A 13,602-nucleotide genomic window follows, 5' to 3' on the forward strand; every position below is an offset into this window, starting at 1 on the left:
ATATGTTTTGACAGTGTTCTCAAAACAATTGTAAGTGTTATTCTCGCTTTGCTTCTCATGTAAAGGATTACATAAAACAATATATCCCACCGGTTGTTACATGAATTGAGTGCGGGGTGATTTACAATGTTGATGGTATTGGGGTATATACAATGTGTCGTAACCATATAATGGACCAATGACGTTTCACCAAGTAACGACACGTGCTTATGTGTGCGGCGATGCGTCTCTGAAATTGAATTCATCAACTGAACAGCAAGATACCTGCCTTTTAATTGTATTTTTCCTAACAGTTAGAAGTTCATTTGGCCATTTAAACGGAGTAGGACATTTGCAAACCTCCGATGAAGGATTTGTGCTGCCAACAATGTTTTACAGACCGCCTTCTTGCTGTGTTTTGAGGAGGCGTAGCTAGCGAAGTTAACGTTATGTCACAGATTGGAGGTTTGGTTATGTCAGCCACCTAACGTTAGGCACATGGGAAATGGGCATTACGGTGCTGTAATGCAGAATCGGTATATATAGGTTGACAAAATGGGAAGTCTTCATACGAGCTATTTTGACGTTAGTCACCAGCTTGGTGCGTGTTCTATTCGGCTCTCGCGGAATACGGCCTACTAGCTCTTCTCTTGGAAAACAACACGGGTCTTTCACAATGGCACATGTAAAAGAGTCTGAATTATTTTTCTGATGAGTAAGGAGTGTTTTTGTCCGATTATCAGCTAAGTTGTCAACACTGCTAGCTAGCTAGCTATACGTTTATAGTCCGAGACGAAAATGGAGACGGGAATCCAAGCTCATCAGTTTGTCCACGCGTTATCCAGCCCCAGAGCAGCGGGTATATGCACTGAAATGCTCGAGGTGGCAGCGGAAGCAACCCGGGCAGGTGACTACGACCTTGCCGCGGAAATCTATAGCTCTCAGCTGGTGGACCTCCAGCATCCAGACCGGGGCATCTGTTTGCTCAAAGCTGACGCTCTTGCCCAGGCCGGGCGGATAGCGGAGGCGCTTGACTCGTACTGCACCGCGGCCAACATTGGCAAACTTCGGCCGGACGAATTGCAGCTTTTGGTTGTAAACATAGCACGGACTCTTCGCGAGAAGGAGCTAAACATTCATGGGAAGGCAACGAGTTGTCATAAAAGTGGGAATGGAGACGATGGTGTTGAGGGCGATACAGAGGCATTTGAGGACGAACCCCTGGACTTGTTTTCGTGCCGCCTTTGTAGGTGTTTACTGTCCGAACCAACCACCATGGAGTGCGGCCATACGTTTTGCAAACATTGTTTAGAAAAAGAATCTGTCAAAGACTGCATACAATGCAAACATAAACTGAACAAAAAAGACGTACAGATCCTACCCATTGGGCTTAGAGTAAATGTCATCCTCAGTAGTTTGTTGGATAAATGGTTCGACTCTGAAAGTAAAGCCAGGAGGCATTGGATAGAAGGTGAGGTCTCACAGAAGAAGAACGACTACTCAGATGCTTTGGAGAAGTACAACAAAGCCTTAGAACTGGGTAAGATAATGTAACATTTACAGTTGGGATAAGCAATTGTCTGATTCTTATGTTTTAGAACAGATTATGTATTTTATGTAACCCCTTTACCGATTTAAAACCAGATAGATCTGGTAGACCAGATGACCTACTTCACTATTTCACATCGTGTCACCGATAGGGGGCGACACTGCACTGCATCTTTCGAAGCAATTATTTCATAAACCCAGTAGTCCCCACTCCCCGATTACCTAACCCACATTTCTACTCCGACTCCGAGTCTCATACCCCATGGATTGATATATTCATTACATAATGGTTGTGCTGTTACATTAAAATTGACTGAACTCCATTCAGTCTTTCCCTCACCAGCTATCATTTTACCAACATACTCCATGTGTTTCTTATTTAGGGAAGCTGCCAGGATTTAGGTCACTCCCTCCTCCTTTCTACCTTTGAAACACCCGATCAGCGTTGAGCAGTTCACTCCCCATAGATATGGACAGGAGTTGTTTTCCCCAACTGTGTGACCCGAGTTTGACCAAGAAAAACTCAGGCCCCTAATTAGCCCCTTAGAAAAAAACTTGTGTCCTGACCCTTAATACAGAGAGAGCATTGAGTCACAGTCAGGAGTGAGAGTGAGCCAGCATCAGTGTGATTAAGTCCTTTGGCGTTTCTGTGGAGGCTGGCCACACAGCAGCTCTGACTGACTCCATTCTTTCTGCTTTAATGTCAGCTACTGACCCGGTTGTGTAAATTGGGGCACAGCGGAGTCATGTCATCCACAGAGATTAGCCAAAAATAGGCAATCATTAATCAGAATGTTGACCTTTTCTCCCCTCCCCACTAGCCAGAAGGGCGATACATGCTATTGTAGGCCTAATTCCCAGCACAGATTGTGCATGGGAGATTACAGTGCAATATTCTAATTGAAGGAAAATGTTTTCTTCTGTTTGCACATGATAAAAGCATTTGGTTTTCTGACTCACTGTAGGATTGTCTGTGCATTTACAGGCTGGCTGCCTGCCCAGTAGCAAATGTCATACTGTGATTAACATCCAACGTCACAACAATGTACCTGTTTGAAAAGGTGTAAACTACATTTTCTCATTCTGCTTGTTCTCTCTGTTGTGCAGCGCCATCTGTAGGTCGGCTACTGGGACAGCGTGCTGAGCTGCACTTAGAGAGTAAGAACTACAGCCAGGCCATCCAGGATGCAGAGAGCCTGTGTAGACTCAACCCTCTCTGGCCAAAGGTGAGAGAAATAGATATGCAACTCAATCTACTCAGCAGAGTATAGACCACTAGATGGTCTCTGTATATGTGGGCCTAAAATATTCATGTCTCTCTCTAGTTATTCACATTTGACATTTTAGTCATTTAGCAGAGGCTCTTAACCCTAATTGCTCCTGTAAGTCGCTCTGGATAAGTGCCTTGCTCATGGGCACATCAACATATTTTGTACTTAGCCGACTCGGGGATTCGAACCAGCAACCTTTTGGTTACTGACACAACGCTCTTAACCGCTAGGCTACCTGCTGCGGTTATGTAATGAACACCAACTACCTCTCCACAGCCACAGGCTGACCCAGCTAACACCCAACACATTATACATGCTTAGGACTGTGTAGCTATGTATGTGTTAAAGTATGATTTGGAGGCTGCTGTGTGTGTGTTCACAGGTGATATAGGATGCTACACGCTTGTGTGCATGTTAATATGCAAATTACCACTGCTGACAGAGAGAACAGAAACCCAGGCACTGTGAATAGGGAAGAGCTTATCTTGACCTGATTGAAGAGCTCCTGGATGTTATGACAATAATTACCAAGTTGGGGATTTAATTCCCATGTTTTGCCGTTTTTAAAAAGTTTTTTTAAATTGTTTAGGAAGGGCACTAACAATACGTTATCAGTGTTTTGAATATATACTTCAGCGGTATAATTGAAATGCCAATAGAGGAGTTCCTATTCTCTTTTTGTGTGTCCCTACTCAAAATGTTTTTCCTCTCGCTGTGTTTTCCCAGGCCCACTACATCAAGGCCTCAGCCCTGAGTAAACTCAACCGCAACGATGAGGCCTTAAAGGAGTACTTCATGTGTGTGGCACTGAAACCTGATTGGATGATGGTGAAGCTGGAAGCCCAGAAGGTAATACACAATTTTACCCCCCCTTCAATTCAGCATTCCTGTTGAAGCTAGTTCAAAAATGTAAGAAGTTTCACTCTTTTGTCCATTTTATTTCCATTAGACAGGATCAACCACAAACATAATGCCCTTAATGTCACATCACAATAGTATAAAAAAATCACAGTACAATTGCTATGGTACTAATGCAGTATCACTATGTACGATATGACAGTGTAAATCTGGCTCTATGCTTACCAGACAGGATTAGTTTGGTTTTAAATCCTGCTCCACAATAGGTGATGACGCAATGCCCCCATTCCAGCTGTCTTAGCTGGGGAGCTATGCCAACCCTATCCACTGCTGTCACTGTGGCCTGTTTTAGTATCTCCACTGCTGTTACATATTCACTGCAATATGTACTGTCACTATGACAAGACCATCTGTTCAGTATGTGAGCCATGTCCTTTATTTCCACTGTCACATATTCCCTTTACACTATGGATACTATTTCAACTTCCAAGTTTTTATTGGCACTTGCACAAGTACAATAAAACACCTTTCTTACAGAGAGAGTATTGAGGCAAGTCAGGAAGGAGAGCGAGCCAGCGTCAGAGGGTGATTAAGAGTTATAAGCTACTTATGAGTGCTATGACATTGTATGAGCGTACTTACTGACAGTGTGTGTTCTCTGTTTTTGTAGGTGCTTAGTGAGCTGTTCTCGTCAGTGTTTGAGAAGGATGGTCAGCCCACTCCCATACATCCTCTACAGGGTGGTCCCTCCACTCGCCTCCTCAAGCCCCCTGCCCTGTACGGCTCTCTAAACCCCTTCACCACGCCACAGAGGCCTGGCTGCACCTTACAGGTCAGTACGTTCATACATACATGCGCGTGCACACACACATTTACACTCCCACACACCTATTTCTCATAGTAACCCCTCTCCTTTTCCATTCTCCAGGACTTAGAGTTCAGAGTGAGTAAGAGTTCTTTGTGCGATGGTCCCTCAGACTCCAAACATCCCCTGTCCCCCAGCAGTGAAGCTGAGAAGCCCTTGCTAGAAGACGCCAAGAGCCTGGCCAGTGTCCTGGCTGCCCAGCCTGCCCCCCCAGGCAGCCTCAAGAGACGACACAGTGGGGACGGCCTAGCCTTCAGCCCTCCCTCCAAACTTCTCAGACCAGATGAAGCCTGCTCCTCCACTCACCTTCCTGTTGCTTCCCTCTGGGGAAGGACGGTGTCCTCAGACCTGCTCGACAGTAGAGATATGGAGTGCTCCCTCTGTATGAGGTAAGAGGACCATCAACCAACCACCACACAATTATATCTTTACGGTTAGCTACTCAGGATGTTTGATTTTCAGTCAATAGTGATAATTACCTCTACTGATAAAGCTCCTGTTATTGTGTTGATTCTTCCAGGCTGTTCTTTGAGCCTGTTTCCACCCCCTGTGGACACACCTTCTGCCTCAAGTGTCTAGAGCGCTGTCTGGACCACAACCCCAACTGCCCTCTCTGCAAAGAGAACCTCTCCGAGGTGTGTGTATATATATATATATATACACATACACACACACACACACACAGAGGAAGTAGCTGTGCTCTATATGTGTATGGAAGGCTTAGGGCAGAGCTGGTGATTATGAAAATTATGGCTGTAATTTCTGTCTTGTGTGATAAAGATTTAGTGTGACAAAAACAAAGTTGGCACAAAGCTTCCTCTGACACAGGTATTAAGCTAGGATATTGGACCAATATAAAATGTAAAGAAAAATGCACAAAAGACATGGATGATCCAATCAAATGTAAATGTCCTATTCCACTGTAATTCCAGTATCTGGCCACTAGAGGGTTCAACAAGACCCTGCTGATGGAGGAAGTGCTGCAGCGTTACCTGGGAGATGAGCTGGCGGAGAGGAAGAAGATCCACGAGGAGGAGATGAAGGAACTGGCAAAGTGAGTCACAGATTTCATCATTTTACTTAGCCATTGACTTAATGGTAAATTAATCCTGTAGTCCTGCTTTCTATGCTAATCACTGACCAATCTCGTGTCCCTCCTTACACCCTAGCTTGAACCAGGAAGTGCCGATCTTTGTGTGCACCATGGCCTTCCCCACCATCCCCTGTCCACTGCACATCTTCGAACCGCGCTACCGCCTCATGATCCGCCGCTCCATGGAGACCGGCACCAAACAGTTTGGCATGTGCATCGCTGACGAGTTGAAGGGTTTTGCTGATTACGGCTGCATGCTGGAGGTCCGGGACGTCAAGTTTTTTCCTGACGGGAGGTCTGTGGTCGACACCATCGGTGTGTCCCGCTTCAAAGTACTGAGCCACGGCCAGAGAGACGGATACAACACGGCCAAGATCGAGTACCTGGAGGATAAGAAGGTGTGTACTGGCAAACGCTGTGTGTGAGGAAGGTCATGTATGTGGATACAAAAAGTGCGTTATAGATATTCGTATCCTCAGTTTTGTAAGTTTGGTGTGATTAGAGTGTGTGTGTGCTAACTGTTTTATATTGTGTGTGGTCAGGTGGAGGGCCAGGAGTTAGTGGAGCTGCAGAAGCTTTATGTCTCTGTGTATGACCAGGCCAGCGGCTGGTTCACCTCCCTTAAAGACAACATGAAGAGTCAGATAATCAGCCACTTTGGACACCTACCCGGGAAGGACCCTGACCCACAGGTACGACACTAACCTAAACATCTCTCTTCACACACACACACACACACACACACACACACACACACACACACGTCTGTCTTGGTGAGACTCACGCACTCATGTCATATAGTGATTGAGTGTGTTGCTGTTATCAAGTTGACTTCCTCCCTCTCCCTCCAGGGTAATCCCAGTGGTCCAGCGTGGGCTTGGTGGCTGTTGGCTGTGCTGCCTCTTGACAACCGTGCCCAGCTCACCATCCTGGCCATGCCCTCCCTCAAGGACCGCCTCATTGCCATCCGCAGGGTCCTGATCTTCGTCACGCGCAAGAGACCCCGATGACCGCTCAGCCACCACCACAACCACTTAGACCATGCATGGTCATTCACTCAATCAGTAAACCCACTCAGCTTTCATATGAGGGAAATGCCTTTGACTCCTTTACAAATGGCACTCTCTGAATCTGAAGACATTGGGTTGGATTGTAGAGGGTGGGATAGGGAGGTCATTGTTTCTGGTTACCCATCCATCCACCTATCAATGTCCAGTTCACCTGTCCTCTGTCACAAGAACTCACTGGAATTATGGACTTCTGTCACGCTATCTCTCAACTTCTTATGTCCCCTCTCTCAAGGGAGGGAATAAGAGAGCGCAAAAATCAGACTGGTGACTGTCATGATGTGCCAGAACTTGGCTGACCATTTTAACGGTGTTGGGTCCACAATGTGACTTGGTGTACTTTTTTCTTTTTTTTAAAGAAAAATAAAGACCTGTCAAGTAACCAATGGCGAATGTATTGGGTTGTCTTCAGTTTGGGTGTTATGTTTCTGTTTAATCCCTGCTGACTATGGTGAGACTCATATAAAACCCAGAGTGATAGAAACCTCCAAATGGAGTAGAAGGTGTACATATGAGAATCTGCTCCTGCTTAAATGGCCTCTTCATTTCTACATGGCTGGGGAAATGGATGCAAAACCAGAAGTTTTGCATCTAGCCCAGTCATATGTACAGTTGGAAGTTTACATACACCTTAGCCAAATACATTTAAACTCAGTTTTTCACAATTCTTGACATTTAATCCTAGTAAAAATTCCCTGTCTTAGGTCAGTTAGGATCACCACTTTATTTTAAGAATGTGAAATGTCAGAATGATAGAATGATGTATTTCTTTCATCACATTCCCAGTGGGTCAGAAGATTACATACACTCAATTAGTATTTGGTAGCATTGCCTTTAAATTGTTTAACTTGGGTCAAATGTTTCAGGTAGCCTTCCACAAGCTTCCCACAATAAGTTGGGTGAATTTTGACCCATTCCTCCTGACAGAGCTGGTGTAACTGAGTCAGGTTTGTAGGCCTCCTTGCTCGCACATACTTTTTCAGTTCTGCCCACACATTTTCTATAGGAGTGAGGTCAGGGCTTTGTGATGGCCACTCCAATACCTTGACTTTGTTGTCCTTAAGCCATTTTGCCACAACTTTGGAAGTATGCTTGGGGTCATTGTCCACTTGGAAAACCCATTTGCGACCAAGCTTTAACTTCCCGACTGATGTCTTGATGTTTCTTAAATATATTCACAATCTTCCTCCATGTATTTTGTGACGTGCACCAGTCCCACCTGCAGCAAAGCACCCACCACAACATGATGCTGCCACCCGGTTGGGATGGTGTTCTTCGGCTTGCAAGCATCCCTTTTTCCTCCAAACATAACGATGGTCATTATGGCCAAACAGTTCTATTTGTTTCATCAGACCAGTGGACATTTCTCCAAAAAGTACGATCTTTGTCCCCATGTGCAGTTGCAAACCGTAGTCTGGCTTTTTTATGGCGGTTTTGGAGCAGTGGCTTCTTCCTTGCTGAGCGGCCTTTCAGGTTATGTCGATTATAGGACTCGTTTTACTGTGGCTATAGATACTTTTGTACCTGTTTCCTCCAGCATCTTCACAAGGTCCTTTGCTGCTGTTCTGGGATTGATTTGCACTTTTTGCACCAAAGTATGTTCATCTCTAGGAGACAGAACGCATCTCCTTCCTGAGCGGTATGACAGCTGCGTGGTTCCATGGTGTTTATACTTGCGTACTATTGTTTATACGGATGAACATTGTACCTTCAGGCGTTTGGAAATTGCTCCCAAGGATTATTGACTTGTGGAGGTATACAATTTTTCTTCTGAGGTCTTGGCTGATATCTTTTTATTTTCCCATGATGTCAAGCAAAGAGGCACTGAGTTTGAAGGTAGGCACTGAAATACATCCACAGGTACACCTCCAATTGACTCAAATGATGTCAATTAGCCTATCAGAAGCTTCTAAAGCCATGACATTTTCTGGGATTTTCCAAGCTGTTTAAAGGCACAGTCAATTTAGTGTATGTAAACTTCTGACCCACTGGAATTGTGAAATAATCTGTAAACAATTGTCCTAACCGACTTGCCAAAACTAGTTAGTTAACAAGAAATTTGTGGAGTGGTTGAAAAAAGAGTTTTAATGACTCCAACCTAAGTGTATTTAAACTTCCGACTTCAACTGTATGTGCCTCAATAATAGTGGTAAAGTTATAATCGCGCATGTCAAAGAAATGCTAAAGAGTCCTAAAATTGGTTTAAATGTAGATTGAAGAGATTTGGGGTGAAACTCATATTGACATTTTTGGAAACTTTCAGTAAAATAGACATGTGTTTCTCCACTGTAATTTGACATTGTTTATGAACATACTTTTGTATGTAGAGACCTATTAAAATTAGTGGATTAAGCTATTTCAGGGGTGTAGAGAGCAGCGCTGGGGTCTTGAGGTTGCTAGTGGAGGGACCACCCTGCAGAGGATGTATGGGAGTGGGCTAGCGAGGGTGTATAAAATCAAGCACACAGCCATGCAATATCCATAGACAAACATTGGTAGTAGAATGGCCTTACTGAAGATCTCTGTGACTTTCAACATGGCACCGTCATAGGATACCACCTTTTTAACAAGTCCGTCAAATGTCTTCCCTGCTAGAGCTGCCCCATTCAACTGTAAGTGCTGTTATTGTGAAGTGGAAAAGTATAGGAGCAACAACGGCTCAGCCGTGAAGTAGTAGGCTACACAAGCTCACAGAACCAGACCGTTGAGTGCTGAAGCCTGTACAAATAGTCTGTCCTCGGTTGCAACATTCACTACCGAGTTCCAAACTGCCTCTGGAAGCAACGTCAGCACAATAACTGTTAGTCGGGAGCTGAATGAAATGGGTTTTCATGGCTGAGCAGCCGCACACAAGCCTAAGATCACCATGCGCAATGCCAAGCGTCGGCTGGAGTGGCGTAAAGCTCGCCGCCATTGTAGTCTGGAGCAGTGGAAACGCGTTCTCTGGTATGATGCTTCACCATCGCAGTCTGATGGACGAATCTGGATTTGGTGGATGCCAGGAGAACACTACCTGCCCGACTGCCTAGTGCCAACAGTAATGTTTGGTGGAGGAAGAATAATAGTCTGGGGCTGTTTTTCATGGTTCGGGCTAGTCCCCCTTAGTTCCAGTGAAGGGAAATCTTAACGCTACGGCATATGACATTCTAGAGCAGGGGTGGGCTACTCCAGTCCTCAGAGGCCTGATAGGGGTCGAGAAAAAGTGTGACACCAAACAAACACAGAAGATGAATCAAATTGCATTCCAAACTGAATATCACGATTAGGTGATTATTGGAGTCAGGTGTGTTAGCTGAGGCTGGGGCAAAACTGTGACACCAATCAGGCCGTTGAGGACTGGAATTGCCTCCCCTGTTCTAGACAATTCTGTGCTTCTAACTTTGTGGCAACAGTTTGGGGAATGCCCTTTCCTGTTTCAGCATGATAATGCCCCCGTGCACAAAGCGAGGTCCATATGGATTTTTTGTTGTTATGAGATCAGTGTGGAAGAACTTGACTGGCCTGCACAGAGCCCTGACCTCAACTTCATCGAACACCTTTGGGATGAATTGGAACGCCGACTGCGAGCCAGGCCTAATCTCCCGATCTCACTAACGCTCTTGTGCTGAATGGAAGCAAGTCCCCACAGCAATGTTCCAACATCTAGTACAAAGCCTTCCCGGAAGAGTGGAGGCTGTTCTAGCAGCAAAGGGGGGGACCAACTTCATATTAATGCCCATGATTTTGGAATGAGATGTTCGAGCAGGTGTACACATACCTTTGGTCATATAGTGTATCATAGTTTAATGTAATCAAACTATGATAATCCAAATGATAGTCCAAAGCAACGATAATGTACTGTACGTGTATAATTATTTTGTTTCACCTTGATCTGTTTGAAACATAACTCATTTTTGGGTGGTGATATGACATGCTGTATTCCCCATGTATATTTGTAAAAGTAGCTGCATCAATTTTGTATCTGGAATAATAAAACACTCATGTTCAGATATGTCTGAAGTGTATTTTGTTTCTGATTGTTTTGCTTGAAGTGGTCAAAAGATTAATTGTCGGCATATCATTGTGATGTTATCTGCACAGGAAGCTGAACCAACTAAGTCACAGTAGAGATAATGGATTGAGAGCATGTTTTGCAGAGACAAACACAGAGCACATTACATGCAAATTACTCTCATTGAGGAAAATAAGTCTCCTATAATATTTATTCAGATCTTTGTAGAATATCCCCAATTTTAGCACCTGTAGGTATAATTGTATTTTATATTACTTGATAAAATATTGAATTTGGCCTTTACTACTATTTTACACGTTGAATAACACTTTCATAAATGGCAAAACAGACAAGTCAAATAAATGATAAGGAATAAGGTTTCGAAGTGTTTACTATATCTAGGAGATGTAAGAAAGGTCAGGATATATATATATACTGCTCCAAAAAATAAAGGGAACACTTAAACAACACAATGTAACTCCAAGTCAATCACACTTCTGTGAAATCAAACTGTCCACTTAGGAAGCAACACTGATTGACAATACATTTCACATGCTGTTGTGCAAATGGAATAGACAACAGGTGGAAATTATAGGCAATTAGCAAGACACCCCCAATAAAGGAGTGGTTCTGCAGGTGGGAACCACAGACCACTTCTCAGTTCCTATGCTTCCTGGCTGATGTTTTGGTCACTTTTGAATGCTGGCGGTGCTTTCACTCTAGTGGTAGCATGAGACGGAGTCTACAACCCACACAAGTGGCTCAGGTAGTGCAGCTCATCCAGGATGACACATCAATGTGAGCTGTGGCAAGAAGGTTTGCTGTGTCTGTCAGCGTAGTGTCCAGAGCATGGAGGCGCTACCAGGAGACAAGCCAGTACATCAGGAGACGTGGAGGAGGCCGTAGGAGGGCAACAACCCAGCAGCAGGACCGCTACCTCCGCCTTTGTGCAAGGAGGAGCAGGAGAAGCACTGCCAGAGACCTGCAAAATGACCTCCAGCAGGCCACAAATGTGCATGTGTCTGCTCAAACGGTCAGAAACAGACTCCATGAGGGTGATATGAGGGCCCGACGTCCACAGGTGGGGGTTGTGCTTACAGCCCAACACTGTGCAGGACGTTTGGCATTTGCAAGAGAACACCAAGATTGGCAAATTCGCCACTGGCGCCCTGTGCTCTTCACAGATGAAAGCAGGTTCACACTGAGCACGTGACAGACGTGACAGAGTCTGGAGACGCCGTGGAAAACGTTCTGCTGCCTGCAACATCCTCCAGCATGACCGGTTTGGGGGTGGGTCAGTCATGGTGTAGGGTGGCATTTCTTTGGGGGGGCCGCACAGCCCTCCATGTGCTCGCCAGAGGTAGCCTGACTGTCATTAGGTACCGAGATGAGATCCTCAGACCCCTTGTGAGACCATATGCTGGTGCGGTTGGCCCTGGGTTCCTCCTAATGCAAGACAATGCTAGACCTCATGTGGCTGGAGTGTGTCAGCAGTTCCTGCAAGAGGAAGGCATTGATGCTATGGACTGGCCCGCCCGTTCCCCAGACCTGAATCCAATTGAGCACATCTGGGACATCATGTCTCGCTCCATCCACCAATGCCAAGTTGCACCACAGACTGTCCAGGAGTTGGCGGATGCTTTAGTCCAGGTCTGGGAGGAGATCCCTCAGGAGACCATCCGCCACCTCATCAGGAGCATGCCCAGGCGTTGTAGGGAGGTCATACAGGCACGTGGAGGCCACACACATACTGAGCCTCATTTTGACTTGTTTTAAGGACATTACATCAAAGTTGGATCAGCCTGTAGTGTGGTTTTCCACTTTAATTTTGAGTGTGACTCCAAATCCAGACCTCCATGGGTTGATAAATTGGATTTCCATTGATTATTTTTGTGTAATTTTGTTGTCAGCACATTCAACTATGTAAAGAAAAAAGTATTTGATAAGATTATTTCTTTCATTCAGATCTAGGATGTGTTTATTTATCCCTTTATTTTTTTATATATATATATATATATATATATATATATATATATATATATATATATATATATATATATATATATATTTAACCCCTTTTTTTGTGGGGGGTGCAAAAATACTTCCATTCATTTTTGGTACTGGTACTGGGTTACCTTCATACTAGTCCCGTGACACCTGTGGGGGTCATAGAGCAAAACGGAGAACACCATCTTGTTTGTGAGAGTGGTATAGTAGTTTGGATGCTACAGACGTTTTCGTGAGAAGACCGATTTTCGGGATGTCTCTAAAAGGCGCTGCATGGTCTGACGTCTGCGTTGGCCGTGCAGTATTTACGGTGATATGGCCTCTGCAAGAGTCAGGGCATTCATACGTATTGTGCTTAGAGCTGTTGTGGAGGAAGTTCTCAAGGAAGTGAGTGGGCCTCCTGCCCTCACCTACCTTCAACCAATCATGTCAGTATGGAGCCCTCCGCATTGTTACAAAATTTGAGAGGCGCACAGCGATGCGGTACGGAGGTCAATTTGGCCTCTGGATGCCTCCGGGGGCTCCGACCACATTTACAGATCAAGCTTAAATTGTCTTTTAGTCTGACAAACAATGCTGTAGCTCTGCCTTTTTCCACTGCAGATGCGCAAGGCCGACATAGGCGGTTGTGACAGACATTTTGTATTATGTTAATTAGATTTAATGATTAAATAAAAAATCTTCTGTTTTGAAACTCTGATCTTCTGACATAATCTGCTGCTACCTTTGGCTTGTCCCTCTTAAATATCTGTTTTTATAACATGTTTGCTTGGTGTTGTCTGTTTATCCTGGAAGGGTTTATGAAATGTTATTTTCTGGCCTTGATGTGGACCCTCTGCTTTTACAGGCAAAGAATTTTACACCAAGGTTTCTGTGCCAATGCACCACACTGTTGACATAAGAGTGTAAAAGCACCAGCAAAT

The 13,602-nt window shown here is 44.7% G+C and overlaps 1 protein-coding gene across 1 annotated transcript; it reads left to right on the forward strand.

Annotated features, from left to right (window-relative positions):
* The first annotated feature begins 485 nt into the window (after positions 1-485).
* On the forward strand, positions 486-6,897 carry LOC106582255 (LON peptidase N-terminal domain and RING finger protein 2). The gene is made up of 10 exons (XM_014165139.3): positions 486-1,519; positions 2,635-2,753; positions 3,525-3,647; positions 4,327-4,488; positions 4,585-4,910; positions 5,042-5,156; positions 5,454-5,575; positions 5,691-6,012; positions 6,157-6,306; positions 6,466-6,897. The coding sequence occupies exons 1-10, from the start codon at positions 778-780 to the stop codon at positions 6,622-6,624; spliced, it is 2,340 nt and encodes a 779-aa protein (XP_014020614.1). The 5' UTR covers positions 486-777; the 3' UTR covers positions 6,625-6,897.
* The last annotated feature ends 6,705 nt before the right edge of the window (positions 6,898-13,602 follow it).

This window comes from Salmo salar, chromosome 21 (genome assembly GCF_965601325.2).
Source record: "Salmo salar chromosome 21, fSalSal1, whole genome shotgun sequence".
In the NCBI taxonomy this organism is placed as follows: domain Eukaryota; kingdom Metazoa; phylum Chordata; class Actinopteri; order Salmoniformes; family Salmonidae; genus Salmo; species Salmo salar.